The 16,486-nt window shown below is 45.6% G+C and overlaps 1 protein-coding gene across 1 annotated transcript in view; it reads left to right on the top strand.

Moving 5' to 3' along the window:
* LOC119923699 (voltage-gated potassium channel subunit beta-1-like) overlaps positions 1-16,486 on the top strand; it is a gene marked incomplete at its 5' end in the record, with an annotated part of 49,028 nt that overhangs the window by 17,940 nt on the left and 14,602 nt on the right. The window contains one exon of the mRNA XM_038742999.1: positions 10,077-10,197. Within this exon, the coding sequence (XP_038598927.1) occupies positions 10,077-10,197 (121 nt within the window). The remainder of the gene's footprint in view (positions 1-10,076; positions 10,198-16,486) is intronic.

Raw genomic sequence — 16,486 nt, 5'->3', positions numbered from 1 at the left:
ATTGGTATAATTAATATATTATTATTATTATTATTATTATAAGCATTAAGTGGCTCCTATATGCCAAACTTCCCACTCAGGGTCACACCTGGAGAGTTTCCAGTTCTCTACCAATCTCGACTATGGGAGGGAGAGTCAAGTTTGTTCTCTGTCACCCCCTTTTAGACTGTGAGCCCGCTGTTGGGTAGGGACCGTCTCTATATGTTGCCAACTTGTCCTTCCCAAGCGCTTAGTACAGTGCTCTGCACACAGTAAGCGCTCAATAAATACGACTGATTGATTGATTGATTGATTACCCATCCCATTCCTAGCTCGGGCAGTGGCTAGGCGAGTGGGAGGCCACCGGCTACAAGTCAAAACTCACCCGTGCTGGGCAGCAGCAGCGCGGGAGAGAGTCGAGGGTGGAGACTCAAGTTTACTGCACGGAAGGAGGCAACGGTACCCGACTTCCGCATTTTGGCGAAGAAAACTCTATGAATCCACTTCCAGAACGATTTCAGATGGAGAGGGGGCATTCTGGAAGAGCTGCGTCCATGGCATCGCTATGGATCAGAGACGACCCGGCGGCATAAGACAACAATATGCCGAACATTGTACTAAGTGCTGGGATAGAAACAAGATAATCAGGTTGGACGCAGCCCCTGTCCCACGTGGGGCTCACATTCTAAGCAGGAGGGAGAACGTATATTGAATTTCAGTTTACAGATGAGGAAACTGAGGCCCAGAGAAGCTATAGTAACTTGCCCAAGGTTGGCATGGTGGGCAGAGCACGGGCCTTGAGTCGAAAGGTCATGGGTTCTAATCCCAGCTCCGCCACTTGTCTGCTGGGTGACCTTGGGAAAGTCATTTAAATATTCTATTAAATACATATTCTATTTATTTTATTTTATTTTGTTAGTATGTTTGGTTTTGTTCTCTGTCTCCCCCTTCTAGACTGTGAGCCCACTGTTGGGTAGGGACTGTCTCTATATGTTGCCAATTTGTACTTCCCAAGCGATTAGTACAGTGCTCTGCACACAGTAAGCGCTCAATAAATACGACTGATGATGATGATGATGGTTTCACTGCTGGGTAGGGACCGTCTCTATATGTTGCCAACTTGTACTTCCCAAGCGCTTAGTACAGTGCTCTGCACATAGTAAGCGCTCAATAAATACGATTGATGATGATGATGATGGTTTCACTGCTGGGTAGGGACCGTCTCTATATGTTGCCAACTTGTACTTCCCAAGCGCTTAGTACAGTGCTCTGCACACAGTAAGCGCTCAATAAATACGATTGATGATGATTTCACTTCTCTATGCCTCAGTTACCTCATCTGTAAAAGGGAGATTAAGACTGTGAGCCCCACATGGGACAGGATCTGGATCCAACTGGGTTTGTTAATATCCTCCCCAGCGCTTAGTACAGTGCCTGGCACGTAGTAATTGCTCAACAAATAGCATTATTATTATCAGAGAAGCAGCGTGGCTCAGTGGAAAGAGCACGGGCTTGGGAGTCAGAGGTCATGGGTTCGAATCCCAGCTCCGCCGCTTGTCAGCTGTGTGACTATGGGCAAGTCACTTAACTTCTCTGGGCCTCAGTTACCTCTTCTGTAAAATGGGGATTAAGACTGTGAGCCCCACGTGGGACAACTTGATCGCCTTATATTCTCCCCAGCGCTTAGAACAGTGCTTTCCACATAGTAAGTGCTTAACAAATGTCATTATTATTACCAATATTATTATGTGGTAGCATTATTATTATCAATATTATTATGTGGTAGAACCAGGATTAGAACCAAGGTCCTCTGTCTCCTAGGCTCATGCTATTTCCACTAGGCCAGGCTCTATTAAAGTCACTGCTTTCTATGAAATGTTGTTTCAGAGAAGAGGAGAACAGGTTAATAGGCCTCAAAAAACTATTCTGGAGCCACTCCATGTCTGGAAAACAGTTCTGGGAGAGGGAGATGGAAAGGAAAGGAGAAAGGAGAGGGGGAAGGTAGGGGATAGGTGGAGGAACAGGAAAATCAATCAATCAATCAATCGTATTTATTGAGCGCTTACTGTGTGCAGAGCACTGTACTAAGCGCTTGGGAAGTACAAGTCAGCAACATATAGAGACGGTCCCTACCCAACAGCGGGCTCACAGTCTAGAAGGGGGAGACAGACAACTAAACCAAACATATTAACAAAATAGGATAAATATGTACAAATAAAATAGAGTAATACGTACAATCAATCAATCGTATTTATTGAGCGCTTACTATGCAGAGCTCTGTACTAAGCGCTTGGGAAGTACAAGTCGGCAACATATAGAGACGGAAAAGAGAAGAGAGGAGCAGGGAGGAGGAGAGGGAGTGGGAGAAAGAGTGTAATCATTCAAAAGTCAATATATCAATGGTATTTATTGAGTGCTTACTGGTACAGAGCGCTGTACGACAAGCAGCGTGGCTTAGTGGAAAGAGCACGGGCTTGGGAGTTAGAGGTTGTGGGTTCGAATCCCCGCTCTGCCACTTGTCTGCCGTGTGGTAAAGTCACACTTCACTTGTCTATGCCTCAGTTACCTCATGTGTAAAATGGGGATTAAGACTGTGAGCCCCACGTGGGACAACCTGATTACCTTGTATCTACCCCAGCGCTTAGAACAGTGCTTGGCACATAGTAAGTGTTTAACAAATACCATCATTAGTATTTGGGAGAGTACAGTAGAATCGGTAGACATGATCCCTGCCCTTAGCTTATGATCTAATCAGGGGGCAGGAAAGCAATGCTTTAAGGCAACCTTGTAACCTCCCCAGCATTTAGAACAGTGATTTGCACATAGTAAGCACTTAATAAATGCCATCATCATTATTATTATTATTAACTCCGTGGTTGGGTAGGGACTGTCTGTATCTGTTGCTGAATTGCACTTTCCAAGCGCTTAGTACAGTGCTCTGCAAAGAGTAAGCGCTCAATAAATACGATTGAATGAATGAATGAATGAATGAATGAATGAACTGAGACCAACCCACAAACTGCTTGGGAAATTCTTCTCTTGTGGCTTTTATGAAGCAGATTTGGTATCTGCCGAAGCTGTCTTGGCAATAAACATTAAGAGCGACTCAACAGCTGAAAGGCAACTGGCCTTAAAATAAATCTGTTTAGAGTTTCTCTGTGGGGCAAGCAGAATTTCACGATTGCAAAAATGACCACCTTCTGGAGTGGCTTTGGAGGCGACATATGCATATCTGGGAAAGCTGTTTCGAGAAAAGTTATCGAGTCAGAGAGCTGAACCCAAATCGGAAGATGTACTTCCGAGCGTGGACCAAAGCTGTTAAGACCAACAATCAATCAATCAATCATATTTATTGAGCGCTTACTGTGTGCCGAGCACTGTACTAAGCACTTGGGAAGTACAAACTGGCAACATATAGAGACGGTCCCTACCCAACAGTGGGCTCACAGTCTAGAAGGGGGAGACAGAGAACAAAACCAAACATACTAATAAAATAAATAGAATAGATATGTACAAGTAAAATAAATAAATAAATAGAGTAATAAGAGCCAAGCCTTTATGAAATAATAATAATAATGGCATTTGGTAAGCGCTTACTATGTGCAAAGCACTGTTCTAAGCGCTGAGTATGGCTTAAAGAGTTCGGGACCATCCCAGTGACGACCTGGCCTAACGAAGCTACCAAATGGGCCGGCTGGCCGGTTACCTCAGTTGGTAGGAGAGGGATGCTAATAACGCCAAGGTTGCTCCCCGTATGGTCTACTTATTCGTTCATTCATTCAATCGTATTTATTGCACGCTTACTGCGTGCAGAGCACTGTACTAAGCGCTTGGAAAGTACAGCTCAGCAATAAGGAGAGACAATCCCTACACACACCGAGTTTACAGTCTAGAAGGGGGGAAACCTATCCTCCACTGTCAATAATGAGGCAACCGTGATTAGAGAAACTTCCTTTCCAAGAGAAGCAGTGTGGCTCAGTGGAAAGAGCCTGGGCTTGGGAGTCAGCGGTCATGGGTTCTAATCCCGGCTCCGCCACTTGTCAGCTGTGTGACTTCGGGCAAGTCACTTCACTTCTCTGGGCCTCAGTTCCCTCATCTGGAAAATGGGGATGAAGACTGTGAGCCCCACGTGGGACAACCTGATCACCTTGTAACCCCCAGCGCTTAGAACAGTGCTTCGCACATAGTAAGTGCTTTACAAATGCCATCATCATCATCATCACCCTGCCATTTGTTTGAGAAGCAGCGTGGCTTAGTGGATAGAGCATAGGCCTGGGAATCAGAAGGACCTGACTTCTAATCCTGGCTCCACCACAAGTCTGCTGTGTGACCTTGGCCAAGTCGCTTAACTTCTCTGGGCCTCAGTTACCTCATCTGGAAAATGGGGATTAAAAGTGTGAGGCCCAAATGGGACAGGGACTGCGTCCAACCCGATTAACTTGTATCTACTCCGGTGTTTAGAACAGGGCTCGACACCATAGTAAATGCTTATCTCACGGGGGGCTTCCAGTCTTCACCCCTCCCCCTTCAAAGCCCTACTGAGAGCTCACCTTATTCATTCATTCATTCAGTCGTATTTGTTGAGCGCTTACTGTGTGCAGAGCACTGTACTGGACGCTTGGGAAGCACAAGTTGGCAACATATTGATACGGTCCCTACCCAACAGTGGGCTCACCTCCTCCAGTAGGCCTTCCCACATGAGCCCCTTTTTTCCTCTCCTTCTCCCCATCACCTGTATATATGTATATATGTTTGTACATATTTATTACTCTATTCTATTTTATTTTGTTAGTATGTTTGGTTTTGTTCTCTGTCTCCCCCTTTTAGACTGTGAGCCCACTGTTGGGTAGGGACTGTCTCTATATTTTGCCAACTTGGACTTCCCAAGCGCTTAGTACAGTGCTCTGCACACAGTAAGCACTCAATAAATATGATTGATTGATTGATTGATTGATTATCAAGTTCCACATGGCAAATGCTTAACAAGTGCCATAATAATAATTATCACTATTATTATTATTTTGAACTCAGCAGGAAAGCTAGGGAAAGTCACTCAAAGGTGGGGAAAATGGGAAATACAATACCCCTGCCCACCTCCCCTCAAGAAGATTCTTATCAAGAGATTACTCTCTCACCTATTGGAAGACACTGAGATTTCCCTTTCCATACTAAAAAGGGCCTGCTTAGGCAGCTGGGAATGTTTTTTATGAGTGACTGGGTGATCATGATATTTACCATCATCATCATTATCATCATCAATGGTATTTATTGAACACTCACTGTATTGAGAGTCCTGTACTAAGTGCTTGGAAGAGTACAGTAAAACAGAGTTGTAGACACGATCTCTACCCACAATGAGCTTACAATCTATTAAGCACTTATTATCAAACAATTATTGAGCACTTACTATGTTCAGAGCACTTTACTAAGCACTTGGGAGAGTCACAATAATAACTGTGGCATTTGCATAAGCACTTACTACGTGTCAAGCACTGTACAAAGCTCAGGGATAGATCCAAGCTATTCACGTTGCTGTCCCGTGTGGGACTCACAGTCTAAATAGGAGAAAGAATGGGTATTGTATCCTCATTTTACAGATTCAGTCGTATTTATTGAGCGCTTACTGTGCGCAGAGCACTGTACTAAGCGCTTGGGAGGTACAAGTTGGCAACATATAGAGACGGTCCCTACCCAACAACGGGCTCACAGTCTAGAAGATGAGGAAACTAAGGCATCAAGAAGTTAAGTGACTTGGCCGAGGTCACACAACCAGCATTGTTGGGTAGGGACCGTCTCTATATGCTGCCGACTCATACTGCCCAAGCAGTTAGTACAGTGCTATGCACACAGTAAGTGCTCAATAAATACGACTGAATGGATGAATGAATGAATGATGTGACAGGCCATGCTCCTTCTCTTGTATAATAATGTAGAGTAGATTTGGTCGACCTGATCCCCACTCAAGGAGCAATTTACTACGTGCTAGGCAGTGTTGTATTTAAAAAAACGTTTTTTTTCCTTGCCTCACAAGGAGCTCACAAAGTGTGGAGACAGGAATATGTCATCAACAAAGTGAGAAATTACAATCCCAGAATTCAGAAAAATTTAGTAGAAAACGTTCCCACAGATCAGAGGTGAGGATTCCCAGAAGACTCAGACATTCTGAACACAGTCCTCGGTTTACAAGGAGCCCCGCCTCTCTCTCTCTCTCTCTCTCTCTCCAACTCTCCAAATTACCCAGAATCAGCTAATACAGTTGCCACACGAAATTCTTTGATCATGTTTCTCTTTGGGGAAAAAAATCCTAAAATACAAGTGTTCACTTTTGAAATGTTGGGGTGGTAGTGCTGGGTATAAGCCTGACTATGAGGTCTGTGGTTGAAGATGGAAAGGCCACCAGCGCCTGTTGAGTTATAAATGGAATCAACAGAACAAGTGAGGGAAGGTGTTCACTTCTGGTTTGTAGCCCTTAGCCAACTTCACTAAAATACATTTCAGCTCCATAAAGAACAGTTCCCTAGGAGCAGTGTGATGAAATATGTTGCCAACTTGTACTTCCCAAGCGCTCAGTACAGTGCTCTGCACACAGTAAGCGCTCAATAAATACGATTGATTGATTGATTGACGAAAGGGCACAGGCCTGGGATCATCTTACCTCCTTCCCTTCCCCACAGCATCTGTATATATGTATATATGTTTGTACATATTTATTACTCTATTTAATTATTTGTTTATTTTACTTGTACATATCTATTCTATTTATTTTATTTTGTTAGTATGTTTGGTTTCGTTCTCTGTCTCCCCCTTTCAGACCGTGAGCCCACTGTTGGGTAGGGACTGTCTCTATATGTTGCCAACTTGTACTTCCCAAGCGCTTAGTACAGTGCTCTGCACACAGTAAGCGCTCAATAAATATGATTGATTGATTGATTGATCAGAGGACCTGGGTTCTATCCCAGCTCTGCCATGTTCCTGCTGTGTGACTTTGGGCAAGTCTCTTCGCTTCTCTGTTCCTCAGTTTCTTTGGCAATACCTGTTCCCTCTCTCCTCTAGACTGTGAAGCCCACATGAGACAGGGACTATGTCTAACCCAATTAACTTGTTTCTCCCCCAGTGCTTAGCAGAGGACCGTAATTATTATCGGGAGTGCTGAAATTCCATCAGCCTAGTGTTTGGGAAAATGGGCTGAAGTGGGAGGCCTCCAGGGGCCTGGGATGGAAACCGCTCTCACCTGAGGCAGAGTCGGAAGGGAACCTAAAGACAGGAGGAAATTTACCATCCCATTTCTAACTTTTCCCAGCAGAACGTAGCCCCAAGCCTTCCATTTCTATCCAGAATAGAAGTGAAAGAGAATCAATCAATCAATCGTATTTATTGAGCGCTTACTGTGTGCAGAGCACTGTACTAAGCGCTTGGGAAGTACAAGTTGGCAACATATAGAGACGGTCCCTACCCAACAGTGGGCTTACTTAAGTCGACCCTTAAGGAGAAATAGCAGCTCCTCCTCTCTGAGACCTGAACCTGACCCATAAAAGAAGGCAGGATTTTCAAAATGCCAAATCTGTACCTGATTAGTTTTTGACAATGACCACCCTCCAAAGTTAGTCTCTTCTGAATCAAAATCAATCAATCAATCAATCAATCAATCGTATTTACTGAGCGCTTACTGTGTGCAGAGCACTGTACTAAGCACTTGGGAAGTACAAGTTGGCAACATATAGAGACAGTCCCTACCCAACAGTGGTCTCACAGTCTAGAAGGGGGAGACAGAAGACAAAACAAAACATATTAACAAAATAAAATAAATAGAATAGATATGTAAATAAATAGAATAGACATGTAAAATAAATAGAATAGATATGTACCAAAAATGACCGATTAATACTGGCACTGGAGTGCTTTGCCCCTACCCAATAATAATAATAATAAATGATGGTATTTATTAAGCACTTACTATGTGCCAGGCACTGTTCTAAGCGCTGGGGGGATACAAGGCAATCAGGTTGTCCCATGTGGGGTTCACAGTCTTAATCCCCATTTTACAGATGAGGTAACCGAGGCACAGAGAAGTGAAGTGACTTGCCCAAAGTCACACAGCTAACAAATGGCAGAGGCGGGACTAGAACCCATGACCTCTGACTCCCAAGCCCGGGCTCTTTCCACTGAGCCACGCTGTTAATCTTTGGGGATTAATGTCAACAAAGTCAGAAGATCGTCTAGAATTCCAGATACTTCCCAAGGGCTTTCACTAGCATTATGGGCAGGGAGTGTGTTTGCTAATTCTGTTGTACTTTCCCAAGTGTGTCATAATAATAATAATAATAATAATAATAATGGCATTTGTTAAGCGCTTACTATGTGCAAAGCACTGTTCTAAGCGCTGAGGGGGATACAAGGTGATCATCATCATCATCATCAATCGTATTTATTGAGCGCTTACTATGTGCAGAGCACTGTACTAAGCGCTTGGGAAGTACAAATTGGTAACATATAGAGACAGTCCCTACCCAACAGTGGGCTCACAGTCTAAGGTGATCAGGTTGTCCCACGTGGGGCTCACAGTCTTAATCCCCATTTTACAGATGAGGCAACTGAGGCTCAGAGAAGTGAAGTGACTTGCCCAAGGTCACACAGCAGACATGTGGCGGAGCCAGGATTCGAACCCATGACCTCTGACTCCAAAGCCTGTGCTCTTTCCACTGAGCCACGCTGCTTCTCTAGTACAGTGCTCTGCACGCAGTATGCGTGGGAGTGAAGTTTGGGAACTGGGATATTATGGGAAATCAGCAAATTAAGATAGGAATAGGCACGGTGATTGAGTGCTTTAGAGCCAGTGGTAAGGAGTTTCTCTTTGATGAAGAGCCCTTCAAAGCCCTACTGAGAGCTCACCTCCTCCAGGAGGCCTTCCCACACTGAGCCCCCTCCTTCCTCTCCCCATCCCCCCCGCCTTACCTCCTTCCCCTCCCCACAGCACCTGTATATATGTATATATGTTTGTACATATTTATTTATTTATTTTACTTGCACATATTTATTCTATTTATTTTATTTGGTTTATATGTTCGGTTTTGTTCTCTGTCTCCCCCTTCTAGACTGTGAGCCCGCTGTTGGGTAGGGACCATCTCTATATGTTGCCAAATTGTACCTCCCAAGTGCTTAGTACAGTGCTCTGCACACAGTAAGCGCTCAATAAATACGATTGAATGAATGAATGAGTGAATGAATAAATGTGGAGGTGGATGGAAAATCGCTGAAGGTTCTTGAGTGGGGAGACATGGACTTAATAATAATAATAATAATGGCATTTATTAAGTGCTTACTATGTGCAAAGCAGTGTTCTAAGCACTGGAGAGGTTACAAGGTGATCAGGTTGTCCCACGGGGGGCTCCCAGTATCAATCCCCATTTTACAGATAAGGTAACTGAGGCACAGAGAAGTAAAGTGACTTGCCCAAAGTCACACAGCTGACAAGTGGCGGAGGCAGGATTAGAACCCATGACCTCCGGCTCCCAAGCCCACGCTCTTTCCACTGAGCCACGCTGCTTCTCATAATAATGGAATTTAATCACTTACTATGTGCAAGGCACTGTTCTAAGCGCTGGGGAGGATACAAGGTGATCAGATTGTCCCACGTGGGACTCACAGTCTTCATCCCCGTTTTACAGATGAGGTAACTGAGGCACAGAGAAGTTAAGTAACGTGCTCAAAGTCACACAGCTTACAATTGGGAGAGCCGGGATTTGAACCCACAACCTCTGACTCCCAAGCCCGGGCTCTTTCCATTGAGCCACACTGTTTCTGGTAACAACGGTGCTTTGCAGACCCATTTTATATGTGGGTTGAGTGAGAGAGATGAGTCCGGGTTAAGGCTTGTGAGACAGGGAGAATGGCAGTGCCGTCTACAGTGGTGGGTAGGGATTGTCCCTCTCTGTTGCTGAATTGTTCTTTCCAAGCGCTTAGTACAGTGCTCTGCACACAGTAAGTGCTCAATAAATACATTTGAATGAATGAATGAATACAATTGACTGATTCGTCTTTTAGCTTCAATTTGCAATCGCTTCGGCAACCCCCTAACTTGTAAATGTTCCCGTCCCCAGTGTTACCAGTGGCTGAAGGAAAAAATTGTGAGCGAGGAAGGCCGCAGACAGCAAAGCAAGCTGAAGGACCTGAACCCAATCGCGGAGCGTCTTGGATGCACCCTTCCGCAGCTGGCAGTGGGTGAGCGGCCGCCTGGTAGAGGGAGGGCTTCTCGAGGCGGGCGGGGGGTGACATCTCCGTCCACTTCTCTTCCATTCATTCAGTCGTATTTATTGAGCGCTTACTGTACTAAGCACTTGGGAAGTCCAAGTCGGCAACATCTAGAGACGGTCCCTACTTCTCTTCCCCGAGACTCCACTCTTTGGGTTCTGCTCTGGTGCAAAAATACCTGCTGGGGAGAAGGATGGAAGGACTTGATTCCTTCATTCATTCAGTCGTATTTACTGAGCGCTTACTGTAATAAGCGCTTGGGGAGTCCAAGTCGGCAACATCTAGAGCTGGTCCCTACTTCTCTTCCCCGAGACTCCACTCTTTGGGTTCTGCTCTGGTGCAAAAATACCTGCTGGGGAGAAGGATGGAAGGACTTGATTCCTTCATTCATTCAGTCGTATTTATTGAGCGCTTACTGTAATAAGCGCTTGGGGAGTCCAAGTCGGCAACATCTAGAGCCGGTCCCTACTTCTCTTCCCCGAGACTCCACTCTTTGGGTTCTGCTCTGGTGCAAAAATATCTGCTGGGGAGAAGGCTGGAAGGACTTGATTCCTTCATTCATTCAGTCGTATTTATTGAGCGCTTACTGTAATAAGCACATGGGGAGTCCAAGTCGGCAACATCTAGAGACGGTCCCTACTTCTCTTCCCCGAGACTCCACTCTTTGGGTTCTGATCTGGTGCAAAAATACCTGCTGGGGAGAAGGATGGACGGACTTGATTCCTTCATTCATTTAGTCGTATTTATTGAGCGCTTACTGTGTGCAGGACACTGTACTAAGCACTTGGGAAGTCCAAGTCGGCAACATCTAGAGACGGTCCTTACTTCTCTTCCCCGAGACTCCACTCTTTGGGTTCTGCTCTGGTGCAAAAATACCTGCTGGGGAGAAGGATGGACGGACTTGATTCCTTCATTCATTTAGTCGTATTTATTGAGCGCTTACTGTGTGCAGGACACTGTACTAAGCACTTGGGAAGTCCAAGTCGGCAAAATCTAGAGACAGTCCCTACTTCTCTTCCCCGAGACTCCACTCTTAGGGTTCTGCTCTGGTGCAAAAATATCTGCTGGGGAGAAGGATGGAAGGACTTGATTCTGTCATTCAGTCGTATTTACTGAGCGCTTACTGTAATAAGCGCTTGGGAAGTCCAAGTCGGTAACATGTAGAGACGGTCCCTACTTCTCTTCCCCGAGACTCCACTCTTTGGGTTCTGCTCTGGTGCAAAAATACCTGCTGGGGAGAAGGATGGAAGGACTTGATTCCTACATTCCTTCAGTCATATTTACTGAGCGCTTACTGTAATAAGCGCTTGGGAAGTCCAAGTTGGCAACATCTAGAGACGGTCCCTACTTCTCTTCCCCAAGACTTCACTCTTTGGGTTTTGCTCTGGTGCAAAAATACCTGCTGGGGAGAAGGATGGAAGGACTTGATTGGGTGCAGAGCACTGTACTAAGCACTTGGGAAGTACAATATGGCAACATATAGAGACCGTCCCTACCCAACAGTGGGCTCACAGTCTAGAATATTTGGGACTAGACTGCTTTAGCACCTTCTTCTGTGGCAAAAAACTGTAGTAATAAAATAAAATTTGAACAGAAAAATTCTGTAAACTACTCATGGCTGGAAGCATGCTCCTGTATTTTTCAATATTAATGACAGTGGTGAAAAAAATGATAGGACCGGTTGGTTAGAAAACTGACATATATTTGGTTATATATTTGACATACATATTTGTCATATATTTGTCATATTTGTCATATTTGACATATATTTGTCATATATTTGACAAATATTTGACATATATTTGGTTGGTTAGAAAACTGACATATATTTGGTTATATATTTGACATATATATTTGTCATATATTTGACATATTTGACATATATTTGTCATATATTTGACATATATTTGGTTAGAAAACTAACATATATTTTCCTTCTTCACAGTACCAGATACAGTGCAAAGAAACACAACCACGCAGCCTTGCACTCGCAGAGCTTTCCAAGGAAATGGGTGACATTTCCCCATTTCATTTCCTCGGGTCCTTCTTCAGGCTAGGGACCGGGAACAGGGCTCCCAATGCTTCTGTCTCTTTGTAAGCTCCTTGTGGGCAGGGAACACGCCAATCAACACGTATTGTACTCTCCCAAGCGCTCAGTACAGTGCTCTGCACTCCATAAGCACTCAGTAAGTACCGTCGATTGGTTGGTTGGTTTTGGGGGCCCTTAAACACGGGACTTAGCAGCACCTGGTTTTACTTTCCTTACGCTGAACTGCCCCGTCGCCAAAATGATTCTGGGAGAGAAATGTCACTTTAAATTGTTGGCCTGACTCTTCCCAAGATTGAGATGTGTTCTTTGGCGGGAAGGGACAACTAATCACTGGAAAAAAAAGTGATATCATTCTGGCCCATCTCACCAGGGTGACGGTGACCAGATTTATATCTTCGGCTCCTGAAAAAGGTCTCCGCAGACCAGCAGATTTCCCGAGTGTTATCGTGGGCAGAGTTGCAGAAGAAAGAGGCTTGTGACAAACGCCGTGGCCCAAAAGTCTTCTTTTAAAGAATGTATAAGCCAGAAGAGAGGGGTGTGCAGAGACATACTGAGGAGGCATAGGGCTATGGGAAGGACTGGAGACAGGGAGGGGCCTTTTATGACTCTCTCCCCTCTATAATAATAATAATAATAATGATGGAATTTATTAAGCGCTTACTATGAGCAAAGCACTGTTCTAAGGGCTGGGGAGGTTACAGGGTGACCAGGTTGTCCCACAGGGGGCTCACAGTCTTCATCCCCATTTTACAGATGAGGTAACTGAGGCTCAGAGAAGTTAAGTGACTTGCCCACGGTCACACAGCAGATGTGGCGGATCAGGGATTCGAACCCATGACCTCTGACTCCAAAGGCCGTGCTCTTTCCACTGAGCCACGCTGCTTCTCTGTGAAGCAGACCATGAAGCTGCTTCTCTCTGGTCCTGTGGCCAATTGAAGCCACAAGATTTTCCCCTGAGGCCCCGCAATTCTGAACCGGGAGAAACCACCCCTCTTAGAGTCAGCCAGTTGTATTTATCGAGCACTTTCTATATGCAGAGCATTGGACTAAGCGCTTGGGAGAGCACAATACAATAAACAGACATTCCCTGCCCACAGCTAGCTACAGCCTAGACGGGGAGACGGACATTAATGTAAATAAATAAATTACAAATACGTACATAGGTACTGTGGGGCTGGGAGCGGGGGATGAGTGAAGGGAACAAGTCAGGGTGACATAGAAGGAAGTGGGAGAAGGAGAAAGGAAGACTTGCTCGAGGAAGGCCTCCTGTAAGGCCTTGAAGGTAGTAGGGTGAGTAATTCGTCAATCGTATTTATTGAGCGCTTACTGTGTGCAGAGCACTGTATTAAGCGCTTGGGAAGTACAGTTTGGCAACATATAGAGACAGTCCCTACCCAACAGTGGGCTCACAGTCTCTTTCAGATATGAGGAGGAAGGGCATTCCAGGCCAGAAGCAGGATGTGGGCTAGGGAGGGCTAGGCGAGATCGAAGCACAGTGAGAAGGTTAGCATTGGCTAACCTGTATATATGTTTGTACATATTTATTACTCTATTTATTTTACTTGTACATATCTATTCTATTTATTTTATTTTGTTAGTGTGTTTGGTTTTGTTCTCTGCCTCCCCCTTCTAGACTGCGAGCCCACTGTTGGGTAGGGACTGTCTCTATATGTCGCCAACTTGTACTTCCCAAGCGCTTAGTACAGTGCTCTGCACACAGTAAGTGCTCAATAAATACGATTGATTGATTGGTGGAGCAGAGTGTGCGGGCTGGGTTGTAGTACGAGAGCATCGAGGGTGAGGTAAGAGGTGGTAGACTGTTTTAAAGTCACTGGTGAGGAGTTTCTGTGTGATGCAGAGGTGGATGAGTAACTCCTGGAGTTTCTTTAGGAGGGAGCAAACATGAACGGAATATTTTCCTAACAAAAAGATCCAGGCAGCAGGGGGAAGCACAGACTGGAATGGGGAGAGACGGGAGGCTGCAAAGTCAAAAAGGAGGCTGATGTGGTAATTCAGGCGAGATAGGATTGGTTTCTATGTTTTGTTTTGTTGTCCGTCTCCCCCTTCTAGACTGTGAGCCCGCCGTTGGGTAGGGACCGTCTCTAGATGTTGCCAACTTGTGCTTCCCAAGCGCTTAGTACAGCGCTCTGCACACAGTAAGCGCTCAATAAATACGATTGAATGAATGAACGAATGATTGTATTAACGTGGCCGGCCTGCTTGTTCTGTTTTGCCGTCTGTCTCCCACTTCTAGACCGCGAGCCCGCTGTTGGGTAGGGGCCGTCTCTATCCGTCGCCAAATTGTACTTTCCAAGCGTTGCGTACAGTGCTCTGCACGCAGTAAGCGCTCAATAAATACCACTGAATGAAAGAGTGAATGAATGGATGAGTTAACCTGGTAGCAGCCTGGATGGAAAGGGTGGATTTTCACGATGTTGCAAAGGTGGAACTGGCAGGATTTAGGGATGGATTGAATACGTGGGTCGGGCGAGAGAGAGGAGTCGACGGTCCTAAAAGAGGAGTCTTTTAGACTGTGAGCCCACTGTTGGGTGGGGACTGTCTCTATATGTTGCCAACTTGTACTTCCCAAGCGCTTAGTGCAGTGCTCTGCCCACAGTAAGTGCTCAATAAATACGATTGATTGATTGATTGATTGACGGTAACGCCAAGGTTGCCCACTGTTGGGTGGGGACTGTCTCTATATGTTGCCAACTTGTACTTCCCAAGCACTTAGTGCAGTGCTCTGCACATAGTAAGTGCTCAATAAATATGATTGATTGACGGTAACGCCAAGGTTAAGGGCTCACGAGGCAGGAAGGATGGCGGTGCCGTCCACGGTGATGGGAAAACCTCGAAGCGCTTGGGAGAGCAACGCGCAACAATAAACAGAGAGAGCACAGGGACCGAAGGAAGATTCCCACTTGATGGACCGCGTGGGGGAATAACGCAGGTCTGGGTGACCTAGCCACGGAGCCCTGCCGCTGGCATCCTGACGTTCCCCTCCACAGTCCCAAGACGGATTTAGCTTGGGTTTACGGAGAAGCTTATCTCTTGCCCCAGCGATCCCACTGTGCAGAGAACTGCTGGAAGGAAATCAGATTTCCAGTTTCAGCAAGGAATTTCAAACAGCGGCTCCAGGCAGCTTCCTCTCCTTGGCTGGGGGGGATATTGACCCCGAGAACACCTGTGGGATCAAACCTCTTCCTGAGTTTTTGTCCCAGGTGCATCCCGGGGGAGGAAAGAATCAGTGTTAGGGCCAGATGCATCCCGGGGGAGGACTTGTACTTCCCAAGCGCTTAGTACAGTGCTCTGCACACGTAAGCGCTCAATAAATGCGATTGAATGAAAGAACCAGTGTTAGGGCAGGGACTGGGTGGAGTTCCCTCCAGAGGACAGTTGACTCAACCCTTCAGATGTGGGTTGATAATAATAATAATAATAATAATGGCATTTATTAAGCGCTTACTATGTGCAAAGCAGTGTTCTAAGCGCTGGGGGGGGATACAAGGTCATGAGGTTGTCCCACGTGGGGCTCACAGTCTTCATCCCCATTTTACAGACGAGGGAACTGAGGCCCAGAGAAGTGAGGTGACTTGCCCAAAGTCACACAGCTGACAAGTGGCGGAGCCGGGACTTGAACCCATGACCTCTGACTCCAAAGCCCGGGCTCTTTTCCACTGAGCCACGCTGCTTCTCTTGTGCATATAGCTTTAATTCTATTTGTTCTGTCGATTTTGACACCTGTCTACTACTTGTTTTGTTTCGTTGTCTGTCTCCCCCTTCTAGACTGTGAGCCCGTTGTTGGGTAGGGACCGTCTCTATATGTTGCCGACTTGTACTTCCCAAGCGCTTAGTACAGCGCTCTGCACACAGTAAGCGCTCAATAAATATGATTGAATGAATGAATATAGCTTTAATTCTATTTGTTCTGTCGATTTTGACACCTGTCTCCATGTTTTGTTTTGTTGTCTGTCTCCCCCTTCCAACCTGTGAGCCTGTTGTTGGGTAGGGACCGTCTCTATATATTGCCGACTTGCACTTCCCAAGCGCCTAGTACAGTGCTCTGCACACAGTAAGCGCTCAATAAATATAATTGAATGAATGAATATAGCTTTAATTCTATTTGTTCTGTCGATTTTGACACCTGTCTCCATGTTTTGTTTTGTTGTCTGTCTCCCCCTTCCAGACTGTGAGCCCGTTGTTCGGTAG

The sequence above is a fragment of the Tachyglossus aculeatus genome, unplaced genomic scaffold (assembly GCF_015852505.1).
Source record: "Tachyglossus aculeatus isolate mTacAcu1 unplaced genomic scaffold, mTacAcu1.pri scaffold_221_arrow_ctg1, whole genome shotgun sequence".
In the NCBI taxonomy this organism is placed as follows: domain Eukaryota; kingdom Metazoa; phylum Chordata; class Mammalia; order Monotremata; family Tachyglossidae; genus Tachyglossus; species Tachyglossus aculeatus.
The sequence above is the reverse complement of the archived record's forward strand: the minus strand, read 5'-3'. Positions and strand labels throughout refer to the sequence as shown.